Below are 12,442 nucleotides of genomic sequence, written 5' to 3' on the forward strand. Positions count from 1 at the left end.
TTTGACAATTTTTTTCTCTTTTTCTATAAAAGATAAAATTCCCATATTTTCATTATTACGTTGGGCAAATCTTCGTCTATAACTGCATTTTTTTTTCAACAACCCAGATGTAATAAATTTTGAGAAAAAAAGTTGCCGAAAATTTGGAAATTACGGCGTTTTCAAAAAATGTTCTTGTTCTTCTTGTTGTTGTTACCATTTTTGTAAAAATCGTAGCGCCTAAACGCGTGAACCGATTTTCATGAATAAGGTGTCATTTGATTTGGAATTTTATGCATATGTGCCTTTTGGGGGTTATATCTAAATGTTGCGAACTAATAGGGTATTTCTTGATAAAGTACCTAAATAGTTCTATTGGTATAAAAGATTCAAGATTTGATTGAATTCATTGGAAAAATGTTAATAATGACACATACACAAACACAAACATAGAGAGACTAATTTGTAAAAGAACATTTTTTCGGACTCTGAGGACCTGCAAACGGTATTTCAGGTGAAAACATAAACTCAAAAATCTGCACGTTTATAACGCCTCCTCTTGATAGAGTAAGAGAAAGAGAAAAATTAATGATGTAAATTTTATGGGAATCGGTTTTTTCATCTCATATTCTATCGACATGCCGACGAGAATAAATATGCAGGGTGCTGCTTACATAGCTACCAAAACTAAAAAAAAAAATTATAATAATAAAAAAAATGGCATGAGGTACTAGATGAATATGATCGTGACAGGAATGAATTTTGGTAAGAAAAGGATGGAGCAATTGACAGAAAGTCGGCATTGCCTCGAACAACAGAATATAAATTGAAAAATTACCGTGGAAAAATATAAATTCCTTATTTTTAAAATAAGTTCCTACTTTTAACTTAAAAAATTAACTAGTTCCATATTTGTGAATCCACTTTCTACCTAATTGACATGTTATAAACGATGTAATAAAAAGCCAATCATGATTTTTATAAATACGCGACCTTCTTTGCTAATTCACATTCTTTTGGATTTTTGAAAAGTTGGTAGCAAATGCGAAAACGTACAATAAATAATAATCATCAGGAATATTTGGGCAGTTATGGCTACGGTATTTAATGATTCTTCAACATTTTCTTACATTTTATGTAATAAAATAAGATATTTAGACCGTAATGACCTTTTTTTTTTCATATCACCATTTTGTTGGTTATTGATCTTGAAAATTCTTTTAATTTCCAAACATTTCCATCCCTTCTTCAGTGAATCTGTAATACATAAGTGTACATTCATCTACGAGGCTGCTAGTTAGTGAAGAGACCTCTTTTAAATCTGCTTTATACACTCAGACCCGCTTGTAATATCTTCTTAGCTCTGAAATGTTCCAGAGTTATTCAGAATTTTACATATATATATTATATTAAATTGGCAGACTTAAGAGATGGAAAGGACTGATAAGTACTTACCGATGAGAGACCTACGAGAACAAATAGAAATAGTTCACTACACAATATTTATAATTGTATTGTTACAATGAAAACCCCCCCATGAGTAATCATTGTACTAAAATTGGATTACAGGTCCTGCGACTTGGGCAAGCAAATACCCGCTAGCCGGTGGCACTCGGCAATCACCAGTCAACATCGATACCAGACTAGCCCAGTCAGATTCAAGTCTTGCCGATGAAGCGCTCACTTGGAAATATGGCTTAAATCATGCTTACAGAATAGTAAATACTGGTTATGGCTGGAGGGTAGATACAAATGGACAAGATACGGGTAAGTAATAATCAATTTTGTGCTATTTATTGCTAAATACCGAATGGGTTGGATGCGATAATCCTCCAGTAAACTAGTTAGTACTGGAAAATAACGCTAGGAAGCGCAAACGTCTTGATTGGTAACTAGTGTAAGAAAACAACTGAACTCTGAGTTACAAAACGCTGAATTATAAATTAAAAGGTATTGTTTCGTTTAGCAAAATATTAAAATAAAAAGTAAGATATCTGAATATAATTTAGTTAATATTTGTACAGCTCCTTGTTCTTCGTAACTGATTTATTAATCCAAAAAGAAATAAATATTATGACTATAGTTGGTAACCATAATTCTTTTAAATCATCTTTCATTTAAACCTTTTTTTTGTTTTTGATAAACCTTCAAATCAGTGGCTGAATATTAACCAGTTTGAATTATTTCATCCCTTATCTCAGTTTTTTATTAGGTTTTGTGCCTATACTAATTGTAGTAATTAGTTCTCCAAAAATGGTAACTTTTTTTTAATAAAGTTTAATAATAAAATAATAATTATTTTTCTAGAATTGAAAGGAGGTCCTCTGACTGGAGTGTACAAACTAGAACAGTTTCACTGTCACTGGGGATCATCTTGTGACCAGGGCTCTGAACACACTGTCGATGGCAAGTCATATGCTGCTGAGGTTCGCTTATTTCATATTTAAATTTTTAAATAGGATCTACGGATCTTTGAGAATCAAGAAGCTATTTCGCAACTTTATACATTCACCTTGTTAGGCAGTAATAAGACCAGTAGTCACATACCCAGTGAACCCAATTTTCAGTTATCCAGCATCATTTTCATTTAAACCAGATTTTTTCGAGACTTGAAATTTAGTTATGATTTGAATTTACCCTCATATTAGAGAGGTATTGGATCCATACGTGGCTCTAAAGTGGTATTGTAGAAAAAAAGAGCATTACAGTTCCTCCAAAGATTGCCCCCTCCGAGAGAAGTAAACATTCGGGATATGTATACATGTATAATTCAGTCAATATCAATTGAAAACTCCATTTCGAAGATTTAAGACAGTTTAAGCAAATACTTTATCTTACGGCTAGAAAGAGAAAGGAATGTTTTCTTCATGGTAATAGTGAGGTACATATTAGGGTTATACATATTTACATGTAGTTACAAGGTTACAATGTTTACGTTTGTTACCTACTTATAACTTCATTACCGTCGTAAATTTTGAATATTGTTAAGTAACTGGAAGTAACCGTCAAATATTCTACAAAAGTAAAGCGAAAAATGGATACAGTTTTTAAATACGTGATTCGGGAAAGCAGTGCACGATGTAAGATGTAAACATTAGTTTTATGTTCACCTTATAAACTCGCGTAAGCGATTCATAACTTAAGTAAGTGGATGTTAAAGTGTATTCATGAGTTGATAACAAAAAATATGTTGGCACAATCCATAACGCTTATACTTGAGATGTAGACAAATTAAGAACTAGAAATACTATGAGAGGAAGCCATTGTGAGTTTTAAAGTCAATAATGATAGTAAATCCTCGCTTTGTTACGATTTTACTTGAAACGCAGATTTATAGGGTCTTATTCAAATATCCTGCAAAAAAACACATTTGGCTATTAATTATTAAACCAGCCATCAATGTTCTACCCAGCTTACTGGCATGAGACTCCTAAAGTTTTGACAGAGATTTGATTTTATTGCATATTCTGTTTAATGTTAGACGTTTTTGATACATATCTTTGTGTAAGATATGTGTAATATATCTTTGTAATTGGGACATTTCTATTATTTTTTTGTTAATGACGAAACACAGCGATGGAATTTTATTTTATTTTTTTGACGCATCAACGGTCATTAGCGCCTACTATTCATAATGGAATTTTATTATTAATGTTTTCATTTTCAGCTGCATCTAGTCCACTGGAATTGTGAGAAATACTCATCGTTTGGTGAGGCAGCAAGTCAACCTGACGGATTGGCCGTGTTAGGTGTCTTCTTGCAGGTAATACTAAATGATCCCCTTATAACCACCCAAAATAGTTACTGTTTATAATGTGGTAATGCTAAAATTGCTTTAACCTAATTTAGACGGTACTTTAAGGTGTTTATATAATGGCGTTTGTAAAAAATCCCTTAAGTCCGAATTGGCATGACCTACCCATTCACATAAATTTATTGTTTGCAAACACAATATAATACTAATCTTTAGGTAGAGTGTTTCTATGTCATTTAAATAGTTCACATAACATTGAGCATCTTTAGATTGAAATAATTAATACTGATTTTATTTTAGGTAGGCGATGGTGAAGAAAAGGAAGAACTGCAGAGGATTGCTTCACTAATTCCAGAAATTGAACATAAAGGCCAGTCAACTGACATCGACTTTGAAATCAATCTGAACAATCTTTTGCCAGGTATGCTACTCCGTTAATCTGATCTAGAATTCGAAGAAACTGTTGCAGTTTGACCACAAGTGGGCCCGTTTCGTCCTCCGAAAAAACAACTCACATTGCCTCTGTATCACTTTATTATCACATTGTTAAATGCATATTTTTTTTATAAATCTTCTAGTGTTAAACTGAGGACTCTGTTTGGATCCCGTGGGAAAACCATCATTTTTATTATCACATGCTTTATTTATTAATTATTCATTTGGGTCTTATGAAAAGGATCGATGATTACAAGATACCCATCAGAGATCGAATTGCAGTCTAGCTAAGTTCTTTGGAAAGAACGGTACTAGTGCAACTAAGATTAGGCACTTTTTAGGAGTCTCCATAAGTGTGCACAAAGGTTTTATTTTTATTTGTTTTATGGCATACAACTTGTACCAAAGAAATAGTGCTCTTCTACAATACCAGCAGTACAAAAATAAATAAAACATTGAACTTTAATTTTTGAAATGGAGCTGGTGTTGCTTTAGTGGTTATAAACGTGGATTGGTTGCTGGAGATCCCTAGTTCGAATCCCGCTTTTTGCTTTTTTTTTTATTTATTTATTCGGCAAAATGTTAATCGTCAAGTTTGTGCTTCTGCCTCCGTCCTCGACATCTAGTTGTAATTTAAGTCTCGCCAGTAAAAAGTTGGAGATTACTTAATATTTTTCTTGACCTAGACAAAGATTTGATTATACATAAAATGCGCCTTAATCATTTAAAATAAAAAGTCGAATTGTTGAAATATTTTGTGCCTTCGAAATACCACAGTTATTATTTCGGCCTAACTTCGCGATAAATGGAATTGCAATTATTCAGAGGTGACATCTAGCAAAAGATGGGTGCCATTGCTTCAAAAAGGAAAGAAAGTTACACCTCATCTTCCGCTACATTGGATATTAATTCCCTGCTTCTGCAGCCTGACTGGCTTCCTACTAAAACCTCTTTAGAATGGGCCCAATGTGTCCGCTGCTTTGCAACAACAGTGAAATGACTGAGTAGCATATTCTCAGCAAAAATTTAGGTTGACATCGAGTTTAAAGGTACATCTCTGTGCTGACGCAGATACAGTTGCCACAATTTGAAGACGCAGCGTTGGTGTAAACTGTGGGTTATAGTGGGGAGTTGATTATATGCGGGAGCAGTTTAATGCTAAACGAACGTTTCTTTGTACCTTTCATATTAGTTTTTCCCTTTAAACAAAGTTAGCTGCTCTCCAGTAATTTACTCCTACAAATCCTTCTTATTACAAAAATAGTCATGTCATGTTTTTGTGGATTTAATACAAAATGTATACTTGACTGTCTAGAAACTTGTTTTGGGCCAGGTATAATTTAGTTTATTTAAATTTCAATAGTTGGTTACCAAAAAATAAAAAAATTGTACAATTAATGTTCTATAGTATTTTAAATTTTTACTTACTTCTGTTGCCAGCGGATCCTCATTACTGGACATATCTTGGATCTCTTACTACACCACCGTGCAATGAAAGCGTGATCTGGATTGTATTTAAGGACAGTCTCGATGTCTCTGAGGAGCAGGTCAGAATGTTACATTTCTATTTAAATTAAGTTTGAAACACTGTGATCATTACAGTTCCCATTTAATAAAATCGGATTTGTTGTATAGTTGGTAGTTTAAAAAAAAATGGGTGTGTGTGGAAACATTATAGGAAATTCCAAAATATAGTAAAATCTCAGAAATCTGTTCTTTAAAATCGCACTTATGGTAAGCCTTTTTATCAAACGTGGTAGTCTACATTGAATTAAAATGGTGCCTTCATGTATCATCAGTACAAGTTAGGCTTTCTTATAAGGTGTCATTTCTGTGTTTTTGTTACGTAAATTTGTTAATAAAACAGATCAATGGTATATCGTAGGTTTGCATGTTAGTACGCTAAATCTAAATAGTTTTACACCAGAAACTGCTTCCTTGAAGAGATTCGCACTGTGACGAATTTGATAGAAAGAGGTTGCTCTGGTATGGCCTTGCCGAAAGTATTCTCGTAGTCCTTCATTATGTTCTTTCCCCCAGTGAACAAGCAAAGAACAAGATCTCACATGCAAGGGATGAATAGAAGGAAAGAAAAATGGGATTGGGTATGGAAGAATAAGGTTGGAGTGGACAGCAAAATGGTTTATTGGTGACCGATATGACCTTAAATAATAGTAATTCGATACAAAAATAAAAATATATTGTGTTTTATACTAATTTTTTCCTTTATTGAAAAAGTCTCCCAAGAGGAGATAATTTGTCTGTTATGAGTAGACAAATTTACAAATAAAAAGGCTGCTAAAAAGATGGCACCGAATTGCGTCAACCTTCATTTCCTGTTTAAAATTACGGTTTATTCATTTGAAAGTGGATTACTAAAAACTGCTTTGAAAAGGAGTTTCGTACTGTTTATATGAGCTCAATGTAAACAATTATTTCTGAGTAAAGTATACAATTTATTGCAACAAAATATCTTGTTTAAAATATAAAAAGCTTCCTCATGTTGCACTTCTATCAGATAAGATTTTCTTCAGATTCGTCATTATTACTGAACGTAATTTCTAAGAAGGGTTTTATGTTTTAGAGTCTAAAGTAAAAAGACAATAAATATTGCAACACAACTGCTGTACATTATTTTAATACTTGTATAATATTATATTTTAAGACTTAGTTTAGTGTCATAAAACTGAAAATATCAAATCTGTTTGATGTGCGTTGATACAAAACAAAGTAATACACGAGGATAGGCCCTTAATTTTAAATATAATTTGGGTTTTTGACTTTTATAGGAAATGAGAAAAAAAATTGTAAAATCTGGATGTTTTTCAACGTTAAGCTTTTTGTTGACGATCAACCAAAAAAACGGTCTTACCGGAGGAGAGTTTTAATGTAGATCAGATGGCTGCGTGATAATGTTTTATTATAAATCGTATAATTAAATAAATAAAAGACTGTGCTTATATCAATACTTTTTTTTTTTGTGGGCACTTAATTCTGTGGTCATAATGCTAGTTCTTGCATTGTTCTGTTACTGATTCCAAAATCATATTTGTGTGAATCATACTTTTTGTACCTTATTGTTATTAAGGACAAACATCGAAATAAGGTGGATGTTTAATAGATTTTTCTTAACCGATCGCATTTAAAGAACCAAAACTCGCTTGTAAAATAATGCGAGCACATCTATTTTAATAGATGTAATCAATTTATGTATTTTTCCATTTAGTGTAGTATGTTTAATCGGTCGCCGTACTAAAATTGGATCGCAAAAAATAAGTTTAGGTACCGCTGGGATAAAGAAAAGTAAATAAAAAAATTATAAAATTCCTGCAAATATAAGGCAGAATATAAAAAAAAAAATGATCAATTTTTACAAAAATTGTCACCAACTGTTTATAAAAGAATTCACTAAAGCAATGGGTGCACTGATGATTTCAAATTGAAGTTCATTATTATCAGTCGTTTGTTTTTAGTTTCTTTGCGCTGAATTGTTTACACATTCTTAATTTTAGTTTTTTTTTGTTTGTTTACAGCTGAACGTATTTCGTACAATGAAGAGCGTGGGCAGAGAAGAAACCAATGAGCCTGAACAGTGCTTGCTTAGAAGTAACTACAGACCCCCCTTACCATTAGGCAATCGGGTGCTCAGAGAATGTGGATCTATCTAAGCGTTGTTTTCTTTTATCTTGTCCTTGAAAAAAATATGACATATACATGTCATCAGTAGTTACAATTTTAGATTTTATGCGCACACTTTTTGGCTCACACAAAATGTTTTCTCTTACCAAAAATTGAAAATAAAACAAAGCAGAATATCAAAAAGTATAATATCGACTAATGAGTCACCTTTAATGAAAGGATCAGATATTTATTTATACAGACTTCACTGAAAAATAAAATTTCATTTTTCTTATTATTATGCAAAACATTGATGTAAGATAGTTGAATTTAAAATCATAAAGATGACTTATCCAGTGAAACGTTTCATGTCACAAAAATCAATAGTGCCTTGTTTGAGTGCAGTAGAATTAAGATTTCAAACATTTCTTGAAGTAATCACTTGTTAAATCTAGAACTCAGAATTATTGAGATATTGATATTAATTTAGAATGATTTGGTATCTTATCGTAGACAGTAATATTTTATTAGGACCCGTCCCTTACTAAAATTCAGACAAAATTAACCTATAATTTCACGAAATGTCACCCCAACGCGCGATTAGAACTCCCGTACTCATGCATATCTCGCTACATATTAATGACTCCGGTTTACGAGGCACCTTCATAAGACACTATTTTAGAAAAATAGCAAAATGTTGTCTTTTCAACTTGAAGAATTTGATCTAGCGCGCAGAGGAAACTTTTTTTAAACCTGTACCCTTTTTTAAGGGTTGGTTGAATAGCTGAAATGGAACAAAAAACTATTTTTGCGTTTTCAACAACCCTTACTATGGTACCCTTCTGTAGCTTTTATTCCTAATTTTGCCAGTGAAGCTTCTTTATTATTAGCCAATGCAGTTTATTAGTTGACCGCAGTATTAGTCTCGACTACGTTCACCCACTGTTTTTGGCAAGACAGGCTCGTAGCAAAATTCCAGGTTTGTCTAGACGTAAGGGTAAGGACAACTAGTGGGTTATCACTTCTCACTTATATCCTTGGCATTATACGAATAATTGTTTAGTTTTTACCTTGAGTGGTTGATGTTGTTGTCCAATTTTTGACATACTAGGTTAACTATTAGCACATATGCTTGATAGCTTCTTCATACAATCTGCAATTAATACCGATGTGCCTCAAATAATTGGCAGATTTATAATTTTTATATGATGTGTTCGGTTGTTTTAAAATATAATATCCCGTTAAATTCCTTTTTGTTATCACTAAATAAATTATTATTTTGGAATAGCCCTCTATAGCTAACATGTGTCTTTCCCCACAGCCTTGAATTTTAGGGTACTTCTACGACCCGCGTGCAAATAAATAACCACGCCACCCCAGCTATTTGAGATGTTTCCACGATTGACAGTACAGGAGGAAAATATTTCTTTTAGTGCCCTTGAAATCCTATCACTTCCTGCTAATTAACTGAATTCGACAGGGATTCGCTAGAGAAATAGAACACTACTCCATTTTTGTTGTATTTATTTTTTTTTTTTTGTCCCAAATAGCAAATACAAATTCGGTTCGTTAATGAATGAGTAGTTCAGGAGACCACCACCTTCAATACTCCGTGAGCTCAAACTTGCACTTCATTAACATTGCACGGAGTACATTGATCTTACTGAATACTCAGGCTGTCACGAAGCGTCCTCTGAATTACTAAAATTCCTCGCTCGTTATTCCGCCTTCTGCGTCTGATTCCAACGTGTAAATCGCTGGAATTCTTGGACTGCAATGTGATTAACTCAGGGTCCTATCGGAACTTCTGCCTTAATTTTGCAATGCCATAAATAAATTAAAAGGTATTTATTAAACTGATATCACAAATTACCAAGGTTTTAAAAAAACAGTGCACTTTAATGTTATCTGAATACACTGGGCAAAAAAATCTTTGAAGACCCTAACTGCTTTTTATTGTTACGGTTACTGTCATTATAGAAACTTTTTTTTCCAGAGGAGAACATAACAAGAAACGAGAAACTTTTATTTTCTATCAGAAGTTATAATTTTTTCTAAAATATTTTCTTATGATTTTGTTATCAAAAAACACTTCACTATAATATAAACTAAAATAAAGAATTTTATATAAAATGAATTTTAATAAACTGAATACTTGTTACTATTAAAATAAAAAATTGTTTACTTCAAAAAAACATTTGATTCTGAAAAATTCTTCCAATACATGCAGGGTGTTCAAGATTTTTTTGGCCGCACATCTTATTTAAAGATTGTACTGATTATATTTACCTATAGAAGGAACTAATTTTAATTAATCGTTTTGAAAAACTACCTTACAAAGTTGATGATTAGTTGTATTCAAAATCAATTTTTTACTAGTTATTAAAGAAAAACACACATTCCTGTATGATCATTAAAAACAAAAAATAAGGGTATCGTTTTTTAATTAAAAAGTATTTTAGATTTTAAAACTAGCAAGAATGTTTTTGTTCAGTTGCTGATTATGCTGCATAATTTACCTAAATGCCTAAATGTGTAGCATTATTAAAATTGTACATGTTATCTTTGTAAAATAGAATGCAGTAAATATTGTGTTGCAATAAAAACCTTTTAAGTAAACAGTTTTTTTATTAATTTGTATTACCAATTGCATTAATAATTTAGCGTGAAAAAACGTTCAAAACGATCTTATTTTACTGAATATGACAATGATAATTGAAAGGAAAGCGATTAGAAAATCCTGATCTATTCCAGTCTCTACTTTTTTGAACTCAAAAATCCCATGCAAGAAATTTGTTCTTCAAGAGATGGAAAATTAAAATCATTTTTTGTGTTTAGTAATCAATCAATCAATTGCCACATTACTAAGGATTGGATGACTATAAATCCGCAGCTTATGTGACTACGAGACATTTCGATGGTAAAATATTTTTTAAGCCATTATTAGTTTCTACATGAAATTAATATAATTTAAGTCATGCTTCCAATCGACCTTTTTTTGACAAAAATGGTTTCCAGGTATTTACACCAAGAAAGCAGCTGTCACTGACGTTAAACAAAAGACAGGCCCACGGCATGTGTGCCACACCACAGTTTTATCTCTCTTCTCTACAAGCTATCAATTGAAACAGATTATTCGCCAATATTTAAAAAATCTTTATTGAGAAGATATTGAATGTTCGAATGACGAGCCTTTTACAGTGTCTTTAATCACAGCTTACAATAAAAAATTTAAAAAAAAAATCCTTATAGTCACAATAATTTTTTAATATCACTTCCGTTTCTTCTTTAAGGCTGATTTAGTTTTTCGAAATTGTTTTTTTTCCTTCTGAAAAAAAGAAAATCGCAATTCTACTTTAGGTTGTCAAAATGGAAAATAGTAAAACAACGTTAAAATAAAAAAATTAATGCTTATCCATGCTGCCATAAATACTGTTACAGTTGAAAAATATAAGATAATAAAAATTCTCAAGAAATGAAAAAAAAACAAAATATTAAAAATGTCAACTACTAGATTTAATATTGTACGCTTTAAATTGGTCTCATTATCTATTGTACTTTCCAGTGAATAGGTTTTTGTGAGTGATATAGTCCCTTACACAAATAGCCCTTTGTACAGCCAGCCACATTTCTGCCAGTTTAGGACCTCCAGCTGACACCATTCCTTAAGTTTGCAATGAAAACACCACTCCTTTTGCATCATCGGTGGAGCTGTAACACGCTCTCCCGCTAAATAAAACAAAATGCAATCCATCTAATTCTCCAATTTTTTCTCTACCCTAACGGAAGGTTTAAGGCTGAGCTTTAACTTAACACGCTGCAGCGAAACTTAGTTGGATTGACAAAAGCAGTTGACCACTAGATTCTAATCTATCGATTGTGTAGATTCTACGTAGTTGTTGTAAGTCAAAGTCTATCGGGAATGAATTCATGATGACTTTCTACTCCACAGTTCCAGAATAACAAAGTGCACAGTACATGGTGGATTTGACATGTCAACGTTCCACTATGGCCGACGTAATCCCTTATGACCACTAATAATAACTGATTATTTGAAGTGGACTGAGTCTAAAGATTAATACATTATCGTTTTATATAAACATTTAAGTATAATGTTTTAAAAAACATGGAAGTTCTGCTGGATTGGTCTTTGTTTTTACATGTTTTTTGATTATTTTTTATTTATTTAATTTTTTACAGTTCAACATTTACTCACTATTATTTAAACCTTTATAAACAAGGTAAAAATTTCAATTAACTAGATTACGATATTAGATAGATTACAGATGGATGTTCCAGTATTTAAGGCAGGTCTAGGTGTATAAAATAAGAAAACAAAAAAAAATATTTTCGTACCAACTAGGCACTGAGTCAGTCATCACATTAAGTTTGCACAAATTTTAATCCGAAACATCAATATTTATTGTCTGAAATGAGTTTATCCGATGTTGAGGTATCCGATGTTCTAGCACGGGAGCGAGTCTGAAAAGAATAAGCATCTACTGTTTACACAGTATTTATTTGCCGTTATGGAAAAGCGTAATTGAAGTTAATTGGCAAACTAATACCACGACCTATACAATACAATGTGACCCAATAAATCCACACCTTTTCTAAATCGACAAGTTTGGGTTGTAAGCAGGGCGAAAAAGAATC

The 12,442-nt window shown here is 32.1% G+C and overlaps 2 protein-coding genes across 7 annotated transcripts in view; one reads left to right on the forward strand and one right to left on the reverse strand.

Annotated features, from left to right (window-relative positions):
• CAH1 (carbonic anhydrase 1) overlaps positions 1–10,405 on the forward strand; it is a 74,494-nt gene extending 64,089 nt beyond the window's left edge. For all 3 annotated transcript variants that reach the window (XM_074137960.1, XM_074137961.1, XM_074137959.1), the window contains exons 2-7: positions 1,549–1,746; positions 2,287–2,405; positions 3,647–3,742; positions 4,034–4,154; positions 5,609–5,715; positions 7,702–10,405. In XM_074137960.1, coding sequence (XP_073994061.1) covers positions 1,549–1,746; positions 2,287–2,405; positions 3,647–3,742; positions 4,034–4,154; positions 5,609–5,715; positions 7,702–7,836 — 776 coding nt within the window. In that variant the 3' untranslated portion in view covers positions 7,837–10,405. The remainder of the gene's footprint in view (positions 1–1,548; positions 1,747–2,286; positions 2,406–3,646; positions 3,743–4,033; positions 4,155–5,608; positions 5,716–7,701) is intronic.
• Positions 10,406–10,918: 513 nt separating this feature from the next.
• Positions 10,919–12,442, reverse strand: part of LOC141459193 (uncharacterized) — a 43,062-nt gene continuing 41,538 nt past the window's right edge. For 2 of the 4 annotated variants that reach the window (XR_012461404.1, XR_012461403.1), the window contains 2 exons: positions 12,143–12,268; positions 10,919–11,114 (listed from right to left, as the gene is read on the reverse strand). Coding sequence is in view for 2 of the 4 variants with exons in the window: in XM_074137963.1 (XP_073994064.1) it covers positions 12,200–12,268 (69 nt within the window). In the remaining 2 variants the exon portion in view is untranslated. Of the gene's footprint in view, positions 11,115–12,142; positions 12,269–12,442 lie in introns of those variants that run through there. The other 2 variants (XM_074137964.1, XM_074137963.1) reach the window with 2 other exon arrangements.

The sequence above is a fragment of the Rhodnius prolixus genome, unplaced genomic scaffold, assembly GCF_049639745.1.
Source record: "Rhodnius prolixus isolate KJV_2025 unplaced genomic scaffold, Rpr scaffold_11, whole genome shotgun sequence".
NCBI lineage: Eukaryota > Metazoa > Arthropoda > Insecta > Hemiptera > Reduviidae > Rhodnius > Rhodnius prolixus.